Genomic DNA, 14,220 nt, shown 5'->3' on the forward strand with positions numbered 1-14,220 from the left:
TAATATTCTGTTGCAAATTTTTTTGATCTATATTCATGAGGGATATTGACCTATAGTTTTCTCGTAGGGTCCTTATCTGGTCTTCATGTCAGGGTAATGCTGGTCTTGTGAAATGAGCTTAGGTGTGCTCCCTCCTCTTCAATGTTTTGGAACTGTTTGATGAAGTCTTGGTATTAATTCTTCTTTAAATTTTCAATATAATTCACCAGGGAAATGAGCTTATCGGCACAGGGTGCGGGTGATTTTTGATTACTAATTCAGTCTCCTTACTTACTAATTATTTACCTATTCAGCTTTTCTATTTCTTACTGATTCAGTCTTGGTAAGCTGTATGTTCATAGGAACTTATCCATTTCTTCTAGGTTGTCTAATTGGTTGGCTTATAATTGTAGTCTCCTGTGATCCTTTGTATTTCTGTGGTATCAGTCCTAATGTCTCCTTTTTCATTTGTACTTTTATTTGAGCCTTCTGTCTTTTTTCCATAGCAAGTCTAACTAAAGACTTGTTCATTCTGTTTATCCAATCAAAGAACCAGCTCTTTGGTTGATCTTTTCTGTGGCTTTTCTGGTCCCTGATTCACTTATTTCTCTTCTGATTTTTGGCAACTCTGGACTTAGTTCTTTTGCTAGTTCCTTGAGGTATAAAGTCAGGTTTTTTATATGAGATCCTTCTTCTTTAGTGGAGGTGTTTAGCACTAGAAACTTCCCTCTTAGAAATGCATTCACTGCCTCCTGCAGGTTTTGATAAGTTGTGTTTCCAATTGCTCTGTTTCAAGATACTTCTAAATTTTTCTTTCAATTTCATCTTTGACCCACTGGTTGTTTAATTTCCATGTATTTTGGAAATTCCAGTTTTCTTCCTATTATGGGTTTCCAGTTAACAAAGAAGGCATACAGATGGCCAACAGGTACATGAGAAGATGTTCAACATCATGTATCATCGGGGAAATGCACATCAAAACCACAACGAAATATCACCTCACATCTATTAGAGATCAGAACAGTGGTTATCAGGGGCTGGAGGGTGGGAGAAATGAAGAAGTGCCAGTCAAAGGGTACAAACTTCGAGATACAAGATGCATGTATTCTGGTAATCTAATGCACATCATGGTGACTATAATTAACAATACTCTGTCATATACCTGAAAGTTGCTAAAAGAGTAAATACTAAATGCTCTCACCACAAAAATGAAATGGTAATTGTGTGAGGTGATGGAGGTGTTAACTAATCCTGCTGTGGTAATCATTTCACAATACGTAAGTGTATCAAATAAAACAAACAAGAAACGTGAGGGTTTAATGGTTTTGAAGATGTCACGGCAGATACAGAATGTATTAATTGTAGCTCAGATTTGGAGGCTGTATTCCTAGTGATACAAAACTTTTGAGCTATGAGCTAACATCCTACCCTGGTCCCAATGGTGTTGTGGTTCCTCGAGAAGGGGTAGAAGGCTCCCAGCTGCATCCAGCGAGCACACATCTCATATTCAGCATCTTGAAAGAACCCACAAATATCTGCTCCTATCTGAAACAAGGGAGAAGGAAACAAGTCTGTTGCTGGTTTCTGGAAGATGTTACAACCTGCTTGGGGATTAGAAGGGACCCCAAAGACACTTACATAAGATATGCCGAAGAGGCTGAACTCCATCATGCCTGCAATGAGACCACAGCTGTGTCAGAGGCAGTACTCTTGATCTGCCTTGTTCTCCCCACTCAAGAATTCTTTATCAAGGTTCCTAACCCCCTTCCCACCAGCAGAGGCCCCTCGGGACAAGCCCACACACCAATGATAGACTTCTTCAGCTGGTCCCAGGCAGCGGTGTTGTCTCCCAGCCAGTGACCTCCCCAGCGGCCAGAAGAGGGGAATGTGGAGCGGGTGATGACAATCCCTCTCTGTCCTGTCACCTCCTGCACAGCTCTGGATGGAGGGGAACAAGGAAGTGATTGGGGGCAGATAAGGGGAGGAAAGGCCACAGAGCTTCTCCTCCTGGAGTTTCTGAGCCCGAGGCGTGGTGACAAAACGTCTCCTGCATTACTGGAGGAAATACGGAAATCTGAGCCATAATGGCATCCCCACGGACTGACCCTAGAGGACAGAGATAATAACAGCCGTGCCTTTACAGAGGGTTTTACAAAGAGCTTTATACTAAACTTACTGGCTCACCTAAAAATTACAAGGAATAACTAAATCTTACTCCTTATTTACTAAGTACTAAGATTTGATATTTGGGGAGGAAGAAGGTGAATTCCTTTAGAAGGCTTCTTTAGAATAATTCTTCTTATCTATTGACTGAGTTCACAAAATGGGATAGTGATAGTTCAGTAGATCATTTGTTAGCTCTCCAACAAGAATTATAAACCAACAGACAAACAAACCCAACAGAGATGAGTCACTTTTGAAATTAAGGAAAGAGATGGCCAGTCCTCTGTGTTCCCTTCACCTCTTGTAATTAATCATAGCATCAGCTGTGACCACTGTGTGGTCATGGCCTGTGTCTCCATATGTGTCTTCTCCACGAGGACTGTCAAGTCGCTCACTGGCAGAACCAGGTCTTACTTAAATCTGTCCTAACTATGATCGCAGAGCCTGGCTCCATGCTCATGTGACATAGTCATAATTTAAATTGTCTTAACCCTTGAGAGAGTGCATGAAAGGAAGAGCAGAGTAACTTCACCAGTCACTGGCTGGCCCTGCAGGTCGTGTGGACCAGAGAAGGGAGAGAGCAACTCACTCGTAGGTGGGTCTGGTCTGGGCCCATCCATATAGGCTGTGCACGTCGTAGTGCCGCACGGGCGAGCCGTCTGGCAGGACCTGCTGACTCTCCATGCACAGAGTCTTGCTGCTCAGGCCCCTGTCCCTGGACTCCAAATCTGAGGAGACAGATCTAGTGATGTAAAGGCCATGCCCAATCCTGTTTATCCCTGACCTCCCTTTAAGGGATCAGGCGCTGGGTCTTATGACTAATTTGACCCCAATGTGGGTCCTCTTCTCCTTCCTCCCCAGGGGCAGGGGAATGTGCTTGGTTCTGAGCTGCAATGGAGCCCACAGGTGTTTTCAACATGAAGTCTCCTGCAGGGCTCTCCAGGAGAAAGCAGGGGCAAGGCAGAGGATACACAGTGTCAAACACCTACCTAACCACGTGCGAAGGCAGTCTAAGCTTTATTTCTTGTAAATCATTTCATGTAATTCTTATCATAACTCTATAAAAACGATATCACTATCTCCCTTTAGAGTTACAAAAACTGAGATTTGGAAACATCGAGTAATCTGTTGAAGGTCATACGATTCATAGTGAGTCTAATTTCCAGAGCCAAGATATGAACACAAGTATTAGTGCCAAAGTCCATCAACCCCATGATAAGGGGAAGCTGCTACTTTCCCCCCACTGGTGGCACAACAAACTCCCACGGGGGAGTTCACATGAGCCTGAAGAATTAAGAAACTTAGTCCGAGAATCCTTTGGGGACACTACCACTGTTAAGTGTTATTTGAACAAATTTGAGAGAGTCACCCAATAGGGCCAGTAACTTGTCCACACTGAACTGGGTAAAGTGCTTGATGTGTGCTAGTCTTTGGCCCCCTAAAATCCACAGCACCAGTGGGGCACCTGGATGGGTGGCTCAGTCTGACTTCGGCTCAGTCATGATGTCACAGTCCGTGAGTTCAAGCCCCGTGTCGGGCCCTGGTCAACAGCTCAGAGCCTGGAGCCTGCTTAGGACTCTGTGTCTCCCTCTCTATCTGTCCCTTCCCTGCTCACACTCTGTCTCTCTCTCTCAAAAATAAATAAACATTTAAAAAAATAACACAACACAACACAACATGACACAGCTAAGGTGTGCCCAGGACAATCAGGATAAACCCTGGCTGCTGGGCCCTTGTAGAGGTCACTGCTTGTAGCCGAGGCTCTGCCAACAAGGGAGATGGAGGGCTCTTACGTGGCATATAGGGGGGGTGGTTCAGAGTGGCATCCTTGCAGCCAGGGGGCACTGCTCCATTCACAAAACTCGCTGGCTCATTCATATCCTACAAATGTCAAACACAGATATATCTTACTGTTTTAAAACCATCACATCCTGTCAACTCAGAGACAAGGAAGCAATGAATAAATCATTAACCTTCCAACAATCTTGTACACACCAGCCCAGGGAGACTCATCAAATCCAGCTGAGAACTGACTAGAATGATCAGTTAAGCCCTCCAGAATGACTGGCTAGAAGATTAAAAAAAAATTTCTCCCTCAAGGTGTGAGGCGAGGCTCAACTCCAAGAAATTCCTACTTACCACCTTGGTGTTTTACTGGAGGAGCTGCAATCAGATAGGTCCAAAGTCTTTCTTGAATGATTATTATCCTCTTAATTAAAGATCATGATCACATAAGCTTAGACACACAAAGACAGAAACTCACCTGTCCACATGGGCACAGACATAAACCCACACACTTACAATCCACATGCCATCAAACTTCAAGCTCTTCTCTGGATTCCGGGGATTGGTGTACATTTCTCGCATTTCTCTCTTCCACCACGTGGCAGTTGAATTACGGAAAAAGTCTGGGAAGGCCACATAAGCGCGGTATTGCTGTAAAAATTAAACATAATGTGTTTGTCGTCCAAAATGATATTAGACAGCCAAAGGGCACTTCCTGAGAGCATAACTCATATACACCCCTGTACTACACGGTGGTAGATAAACCAAACAGGGCTTAAATAACCTTCTTGGATTATTTGAAATATAATGAGTGCACAGAAGAGACGTTAGCACAAGTTAGACACCTTCTTAGCATTTGGAAAGCATCCACGGACTGTCTTCCTCTTTGCTTCAACATGAATGGTAGCAATTAACACCCTAAACTCACTGCACTAGATGGTTAACTTTCAACTTCTGATCTGCAATTTCCTAAGCATGCCTCAAGGACAAAACAGGAAATACTAAGTTAGCTGAGAGCTGCTGGAGGGGAGGTGGGTGGGGGGATGGGCTAAATGGGGGAGGGGCATTAAGGAGGGCACTTGTTGGGATGAGCACTGGGTTTTATGTGTAAGTGATGAATCACTAAATTCTACTCCTGAAACCAATACTACATATATGTTAACTAACTTGAATTTAAATAAATAAGTAAATAAATAAATAAACAGACAAAACAGGAGCCAGGGAGAAACTGCCGCTTGCATATAGGGGGGGGTGGTTCAGAGTGGCATCCTTGCAGCCGGGGGGCTGCAAAATTAAATTGTTTCCAGTCAACAGGCTGGAAAGAAACATCCAGGTGATCTTCTCCGCCTCATTCCCACTGGGGAAAGGAGATGAGGGAAAAGTTCTCTAACTAGTGGGCAAGTGTTTTCTACAGCTGCAGAATCACTTGAAAATTGCAGTGTCAAGTGACTGAGGAGGAGGGGAAGGGGAAGGTTTAACACTGCCCCCCTGCTCTTTGTCTTCCCCAAATAATAAAAGCTGTGTCTTCTTAAAAAATTATTTTTATGTTTTTTAAAATTTATTTTTGAGAGAGAGAGAGAGTGCGAGCAGGGGAGGGGCAGAGAGAGAGGGAGACACAGAATCGGAAGCAGGCTCCAGGCTCTGAGCTAGCTGTCAGAACAGAGCCCTACGCAGGGCTCAACCCACAAACTGTGAGATCTGACCTGAGCCGAAGTCAGACGCCCAACCCACTGAGCCACCCAGGCGCCCCTAAAAGCTGTGTCTTTATTTTAACCTGGAGGCTGATCCAAAGCTTAACCACATTGTAAGGTTTTTGAGAGCAAGGGCCTTGTTTTATATTCATCTGGCTGGGCTTTGTATGCTCCACAGTGCTTAGCTTAGAACTTGACATAAAATAAACGCTTGGTGCATAATTGTGAATTCGCACCACTGAGCAGCAGCAAATATTCATAAATTTCTATTCAGCCCATGTTGTTTGTGATGGAAGTTCATGGTCTTTTGTATGTCCCAGTAAATAGGCTCCTCTGTGCTCCTCAGCACATTTTAAGAGTTAAAGAGCTAAGTAATGTTGGTGGCAGAAAGGGTAGGTCATAACGGGAGACCACAGAAAGAAGACTTGGTTTAGGAAACCTCCAGTTCTTACACACAACAGACAAAAGGCAAGTAGGAGCCCATATCTCTAGATGAAAGGCAACAAAGGAACACAGTGCAGATAACAGAAATGGAACCGAATACAAGGGTCCAGCTCACAAAGTAGTGAGAGGTAGTCAATCACAGCACTGAGAATGCTTTAGAAGGGAGGCATCCCAGAGATGCCTCCTTGTTAGAAAATAGAGGTAGAAACGTGGGACCAGAAGAAGAGAACCTTTCACCAGAAACAGAGCTCCAGCTCAGGCAGGGTGAGAAACATGGTGTAGGGGAGGGGGATGGAGGACTAGGGTAAACAGAGTCAATGCCCACCTGCAACAGTCATAACTGAATCCCGTGTGCGATCCAAGTGAGAAATTTGACAAACTCTAATTCATTAACCTCACTAAAAGGTGCTCTGATGACTCTTAATGCATGAAATAAATGTTTGCCTTTCTCCAAAGTTGTGGCTCTGCCTCCCTCCTGTCTGTATTCAGCCCTTATTGCTTCTGCCCGCATATACCATCAATTAATCTTTGACAAGCATGCTAAGAACACACAATGGGAAAAAACAGTCTCTTCCATAAATAGTGTTAGGAAAACTGGACGTCCGCATGCAAATGAAAGAAACAAAACCCTTATCTTACACCACTCACAAAAAACTTTCATCCTGTTTGAAAGACTTAAATAGGGGCACCGGGGTGGTTCAGTCTGTTAAGTGTCCACCTTTGGCAGAGGTCGTGATCTCACAGTTTGTGGGCTTGAGCCCTGTGTGGGGCTCTGCGCTGACAGCTCAGAGCCTGGAGCCCGCTGCAGATTCTGCGTCTCCTTCTCTCTCTGCCCCTCATCTGCTTGCACTCTGTCTCTGTTTCTCTCTCAAAAATAAATAAAACATTTAAAAAATTTAAAGACTTCAATATAAGACCTGAAACCATAAAACTTCTAAAAGAAAACAGGGGGAAAGCTGCTTGACATTGGTCTTGGCAATGATGGGGGGAGCAGGGTGGAAGTCTGACACCACACGCATAAGCAACAAAAGCAAAAATAGAAAACAAGTAGGACTATATAGACCTGAAAACATATGCACAGCAGAGGAAACAGGCAACCAAATGAAAAGGCAACTTAGGGAATGTGAGAAAATATTTGCAAACCATCTAACTGATAAAAAATTAACTTCCAAAATATATAAGGAATTTACACAATTCAATAGCAAAAAATAAAGCAAAACAAATAAACAGATTGTGGGGCACCTGGGTGGCTCAGGTCAGTTGAGCGTCTGACTCTGGCTCAGGTCATGATCTCCTGGTTCACGAGTTCGAGCCCCATGTTGAGTTCTGTGCCGACAGCACGGGGCCTGGAGCCTGCTTCAGATTCTGTGTCTCCCTCTCTCTCTGCCCCTCCCCTGCTCACACTCTGTCTCTCTCTCTCAAAAATAAATAAAAACATTAAAAAACTTTAAAAAAAAACCAAACAGATTAAAAAGCAGACAAAAGGCCTGAATAGGTATCTTTCTAAGGAAATCATATAAATGGCCAAGAGGTACATGGAAAGGTACACAACATCAGTAATCATCAGGGAAATGCAAATCAAAACCACACTGAGACATCAGTGTATATCTCAAGGGATATGCTCAAGGGATAGCTCTTACCCAGAAGACAAGCGATAACAACTTTTGGCTAGGACATGGAGAAAAGGGAACCCTGCACACTGTTGGTGGGAATGTAAATTTGCATGGCCATTGCGGAAAATAATATGGAAGTTCCTCAAAAAGTTAAAAATAGAATTACTATGTGATCTAGCAACCCCCCCTCTGGGTATGTATCCTGAATAAAATGAGATCAGTATCGTAAAGAGATTTATGTACTCTCATGTTCATTGCAGCATTATTCACATTAGCCAAGATGTGGAAATCACCTAAGCATCTGTCAACTGATGAATGGGTAAAGATGTGGGGTGTGTGTGTGTGTGTGTGTGTGTGTGTATGATGAAATAGTATTTAGCCATGAGAAACAAGGAAATCCTGCCATTTAAAACAACATGCGTGAACTTAGAGGATATGATGCTAATGAAATAATTATACATAGAAAAACAAATACTATATGATCTCACTTATATGTGAAATCTAAAAAAAAAAGTGTTGAATTCATAGAAACTGACAGCAGCATGGTAACCACCATGGGTGGGGGGAAGTGAGCAGACACTGGTCAAAGGCCATAAACTTTCATTTTTAAGATGTGTAAGTTCTGGGGATCTAATGTACAGCCTGGCGACTATAGTTAAAAACACTGTATTGTATACATAAAGGTTGCTGCGACTGTAGATCTTAAGTATTCTCATCCCACACAGATAAATGATAAATGTGTGAGGAGATGGATGTGTTCATTAGCTAGACCGTGATCATCATTTTATGATATGTATGTATCAAATCACACATTGTACTCTTTAAATAAATATATAATTTTATGTCAGTTATACTTCAGTTGTGCTTGGGGAAGAAATACTAAAAAAAGAAAATGAATAAATGAGTGAATGAATAAACAAACAAGTGAATGAATGTCTGTCTGTCAAGGAGACCCTGACCTTCTTTGGCCTGGCACAGTCCTGCATCCATGTGGTCTGGACCAGGAAACTTCAAGCGGTTTCCTCTGAGAAGCAACAGAGAGAATAGGAAGCAGGCTCTTCCGCCTTGAATCCCTGTCTAAGAGCCATAACCAGTAAGCACTTGTTCCCCGAGGAGAGCAAGTTTTAACGTTAGGCTGGAGACTGGAAGGTAAGAGCAAAATTGAGAAACCCAAGGAAGGATAAGGGATTTGTAAGAGTGAGGATGGAGAAGCCTCTCTGTGGAAAACAAATTCATGGAGAAAAAGGTCCCATTGCTAAAGACAGGGTTTGGAGGCTATGCTTAACAGGGATACTCAAAAACAAAAACAACAAATATACTGTTTCTGGGCAAACAGTATTTCTTGGAGGTGGAAATTTCATGGGCCTTTGGAATCTGATAGCCTTGGATTTGAAATCCGCTTGGTCCCCTAAACCATGGACCAGTAATTTAAGCTGTCTGAATCCTCGTTATGTTGGGGATGATAATACCCACGACCCTGCTGGGAGTAAAATATTACATGTAAAGTGACTGGCACACAGACGGGCACACGGGACAAAATCCCTTGGTGCCTTCCTTGCCACGCCCCCACCCCTGGCATGGGGATGTCCGTTGCACCCTCCTGGCAGCCATGACGTCACCCCCATCCACAAAGGGCCCCTTACCTCTACTTGACTCTCCCAGTCTAGAGACCCGTTTATAACGACATTAGGGAAGTCAGGCCACACCTGTGGAGAGAAAACGGTTCAAAACCAATGCACTAGATAATCTTATACAGCATTTCCTGAGAAACTATAAACAATGGGTCCTAGGGGTGGTAATACTTTCATTCTGATCTAAAGAAAAGTGGATCCCATAATGCACATGCACACATACATTCTCTAAAAGTGTCAACTGTGTTGACAAATACTGACTGAGAAAATGAGACTTTCTAACCTCAGTGCCCAAATGGAAAAGGCCTGAAAACAACATGCACAAACACACCAACAGTTACCCACTTTCAGGCTGGGGATTGGTGGATCACTGCGCGGGTCATACCTTCCCCCAGACAATGCCGCCACCATTCGGAGCTTTGATGAAGACATCCTCCTCCACACCCCGGGTGAATGCAGGATAGGGCTGAGTCTCGTTCCCAGAAATGGCGGGGTCCTGAAATTGAAGCAAAGAAGGTGAGAAGAGCAAAGCCAGAGAACATCTCGGGACAGAAGAAAGAACTCTTCAACCAGGAGGGCCCAAGCTTCCACCTGAACAGTAGGCATCTGTGCATCGTGGGAAATACACCTTCTCATTGAACCTCAACTTCTCTGGGGTTACAGGGAAGCAAGCACACTATGAAGCTTTCTCCACCAAAGCGCATGCGCTCTCCCTAGCAAACGCCACCCACTCACAGGAGACTAACCAGAATAAGGATGACCCGCATCCCATCGGCCTTCATGCGAGTAATCAGAGCTGGAAATCCCGCAAACTTGGGGTTGAGGGTGAAGTCCAGCTGCCGCTCCATGTAGTCGATGTCTGAGTACTGAACGTCCTGGGGGAAGGCACAAGGAACGGGGAGACTCCACGTTACAAAAGGCCAGGTGCAGGCGAGAACACATCTGCACTGACTGACGGTGGGTTTCAGCTGGCTTCTTTTTGACTTTTTCTAATTCCAGGTCAGGTATTACATTCTGGGAAATTTTCAAATGTTTAGTTGAAAAATAGGAAAAAAAAACCCACATTAGCAAAAAAAAAAAAAAAAAAGATGATGATGCCTGATGCCTATCTGGCAAGCCTGCTGTGAGGATAAATGAAAAGAGCAGATGAGGAAGTGCTTTATGAACAGCTGGTAGGAATGACCGGTGGTGACCTGCCCCAAGAGGCTGGCCCTTCGATCAGTGAGTGGTTCACTGTCAGGAAAATAGTATCATGTAAAGTACCCAGTACTACAACCAGATGGATGGCAAATCTACCTTTACAAAAAAGCCCCTGTAATTGCTTTGGAATCTCCAATCCCGGGGGTTCTCAGACATGGCTTTCTTATGAAAAATGAAATACTGCATGCTATACATATCATTAATAGCAACAATTATAAACAATAAGAAAGCAAACAGAAGAAAATAAAAAATGTAGGAAATTCCTGGGGTCAATATCTCTGATAATTGGACCCCTCTTGCCCTTTGAGTAAAAGACAGGATTCGTTTCTACATGTATTTCATTAGGAAACCAGATCCCTACCTACACCTCAGCGCGGAGCTGAGGAAGACTGTGCTGGGCCCCCAGCTGTTGGAACTGAGGTTACCTCTACACATGGAGTGGTCTGACTGAATCTGGGTCATTTTGTTTTTAATTAAGCAAAACGACTGTTTGAGTAACCTTGCGTTTTTATGATACAAAGGATGTTTTTGAATGAATGTTTTAAAATTGTGTAGTTCTAAAACCCCTGCCCCCAAGTCAAGCCAATCCAGATACAGAGGCAGCTAGTGTGGGCCAGGAGGCTCCGGAGCCAAGGCACCACATGCGGAGAACCTACGTAAGGAACCTGGGCGGCCACCATCTCATCGTACAAGCTGGCGATCTCAGAGTCGTTCTGGTATCCATAGCGACACAGCTGAAACCCCAAGGCCCAGTAAGGAACCATCACTGGCCGACCGATCAACTATAAAATAGACAGAAAATTTAGTCCTTCAAAAGGAGAATCTGGATTGAAATTGTCAACAAATTAATAAGAACATCTCCCAAGGTAGATAACCAACAAACTCAAATATGGAGAGAAACAGAGGATACAAAGCCACAGGGATACCTTGGAGAAAGCTTTCTGCTGGGTCTTACCTCCTTCCCTAAGAAGTTTGGGAAGTCTGATTTTACTCTGATTCCTAGAGGCAGTGTAGCTTACTGGTTAAGAGGTGAAATGCCTGGCTCACCATCCAGGCTCCAATCCCTGCTGGCTAGGCAGCCCCATGCAGAAGGTAAAAACCTCTTGTTCATCAGTTCCTGCACTTGTAAATTGCAGAGAATACTAGTATTTGCTTCATGGCGTTCTTGTGAGAACTGAATGAGTTAATGTATGTAAAATGTCTGTGACACATAGTAAGTTATGTACATATTTGTTGCTGCTGCCAAAATAACTGTCATGGCCACTATGACCGCCATTACTACCAGCTCCACCACCATTACCACATCACCATCACCAACACCTGCAACACCATCACCACCACCATTCCCACTACCACATCATCACTCATCACCACCACGTTGTCACCTCCATCACTACCACCACCTCTAACACATTACCATTAACATACCATTACCACCACCACCGCCACCAACACTGTTACCACCACCACCACTGCCACTGCCAACACCACCAGTAGCATCCCTACTCCTTCTGCTACTCTGCAATGCTTTGAGAGGCTGCAAATTTAATGGTTCTTGGGATATACTCGTTTGCTCCTTATTTTATAGTCTATCTATCTTCCAGAATGACGAACAATTCCAGCTATCATCTGAGAGCTATACTAATAAATGTGGATTTGGGAACTCAGAATATACTACATGAATACTTGATAATCAGTTTAATTCCCTCCTACCTCAGTATACTGCTGAGTGACAAGCTCGGGAGTTGGCCCCAAGAACACGTAAAAGTCCAGAATTCCCCCTGTGGTGCGGTACGTCAAGGCAGGCAGGGGCTGGAATGTCACATCTGAAAAGATAGGAAAGTATCAGTCAAGCTGGAAAATTTCAAGGTGGGGAATTACCCCTAAAATTCTTACCTTTTCTTTCTCCCAATGCCTCTTTATTATAGAATATTAAGAAAAAGTATTTTTACTATTCCTATATAGAATTTAAAAAGTTAGATGAAAGTCTACAGGCTGCTACCCCTGGATTCTTTTGCCATTAGGTTTATTATTATTATTTTATAATATGTTTTATTATTATTATTATCTTTTAAAATGATTACTATAACTTTTACTTTAGAATAGTTTAAGACTTCTGAGAAGTTGCAAAAATAGTACTAGAGTTCCTTTGTACAGCTCACCCAGCTACCCCAGTATCAGCATCTTATATAACCATTATACATTGTTGAAACCAGGAGCTGACACTCATGTAAAACTAGTAAGAGGAACAGACCTTACTCTGATTCCACCAGTTTTCACATGCATGCTTTCCCCTCCAGCTCCTTATTTCCCACCCCCTTTCCAATAAACCATACAAAACTTCCTCATACCCTCATAACCTCCCTAGGGAGCACTCTTACCCATAGCTTCACTACTAATTCAGAATAAAAAGATGTCTCCCACTGGCTGACCTCAAGAATATTTGGGACTTTCTTGGTCTTACTATCCTTTTTTACATCCCTTCTTACGTTTTTGCCACATAAGAGGTAACTCTTGTTACCACATGTTACTAAACTGAATTAAACAGAAAGGCCAAATAGAAAATAAAAATAAAAACAAAAACACTGTCCCCAAGGTAACAATTTTTACCTTTAGGGGGTAGCTAGGTCAAACACATTCGTTTTTTTAAATGTTTATTTATTTTTGAGAGAGATAGAGCAGGGGAGGGGCAGAGAGAGAGGGAGGGAGATACAGAATCTGAACTAGGCTCCAGACTCTGAACTGTCAACACAGAGACTGATGTGGAACTTGAACCCATGAACTGAGCTCATGACCTGAGCCAAAATCAAATGTTTAATTGACGGAGCTGCCCAGGCACCCCTAGGTCCAACACATTCTAATGTTACTCAAGTATGACTGATTGACTATCAACAATAGCCAGATTATGGAAAGGGCCCAAATGTCCATCAACTGAAGAATGTATAAAGAAGATGTGGTATTTATATACAATGAAATATTATTCAGCTATCAAAAAGAATGAAAACTTGTCATTTGCAATGATATGGATGGAACTAGAGTATATTACGCTAAGTGAAAAAGTTAATCAGAGAAAGACAAATACCACATGATTTCACTCATGTGGAATTTAAGAAACAAAACAGATGAACATAGGGGAAAGTAACAAAAAATAAGATAAAAACAGAGAGGGAGGCAAACCATAAGACTCTTAAGTACAGAGAACAAACTGAGGGTTGCTGGAGGGGTGTGAGGTGAGGGAATGAGCTAAATGAGTGATGGGCATTAAAGAGGGCACTTGTTGGGATGAGAACTGGGTGTTGTATGTAAGTGATGAATCACTAAATTCTACTCCTGAAACCAATACTATATTATATGTTAACTAACTGGGATTTAAATAAAAATTTTTAAAAAAAGAATGACTTGTTCACATAAATAAGGGGAGACGCTGGCATCATCTTACCCATGGCATTGCTGTTTAGCAGGAGCACTCCATGGGCACTGCCATCCTCCTCCAGTGCCATGTAGTAGGGGTGGACACCATAGGAATTCTTCTTGTACTGGGAGAGTCGTGGGGGCAAAGTGATAGGAGGTTAAAAGTCATGGCTGAGAAAGAAACTCAACAAAAAATGATTCATAAGGTCCATGCAATGAACCAAATACATGAAAAACAAAGGAGCCTGACAACAAATTGACCTTCTTGTCTAAACGCAGAATGTGACCATCTAAGGGAAGAGG

At 43.0% G+C, this 14,220-nt stretch overlaps 1 protein-coding gene across 3 annotated transcripts in view; it reads right to left on the reverse strand.

Annotated features, from left to right (window-relative positions):
• LOC115277969 (maltase-glucoamylase, intestinal) overlaps nt 1-14,220 on the reverse strand; it is a 103,060-nt gene that overhangs the window by 20,742 nt on the left and 68,098 nt on the right. For all 3 annotated transcript variants that reach the window (XM_029922397.1, XM_029922391.1, XM_029922402.1), the window contains 12 exons: nt 13,946-14,042; nt 12,220-12,332; nt 11,163-11,288; nt 10,053-10,181; nt 9,692-9,802; nt 9,319-9,381; nt 4,444-4,578; nt 3,936-4,023; nt 2,732-2,870; nt 1,784-1,917; nt 1,618-1,652; nt 1,408-1,524 (listed from right to left, as the gene is read on the reverse strand). In XM_029922397.1, coding sequence (XP_029778257.1) covers nt 1,408-1,524; nt 1,618-1,652; nt 1,784-1,917; nt 2,732-2,870; nt 3,936-4,023; nt 4,444-4,578; nt 9,319-9,381; nt 9,692-9,802; nt 10,053-10,181; nt 11,163-11,288; nt 12,220-12,332; nt 13,946-14,042 — 1,287 coding nt within the window. The remainder of the gene's footprint in view (nt 1-1,407; nt 1,525-1,617; nt 1,653-1,783; nt 1,918-2,731; nt 2,871-3,935; nt 4,024-4,443; nt 4,579-9,318; nt 9,382-9,691; nt 9,803-10,052; nt 10,182-11,162; nt 11,289-12,219; nt 12,333-13,945; nt 14,043-14,220) is intronic.

Source organism: Suricata suricatta, chromosome 2 (genome assembly GCF_006229205.1).
Source record: "Suricata suricatta isolate VVHF042 chromosome 2, meerkat_22Aug2017_6uvM2_HiC, whole genome shotgun sequence".
Lineage (NCBI taxonomy): Eukaryota > Metazoa > Chordata > Mammalia > Carnivora > Herpestidae > Suricata > Suricata suricatta.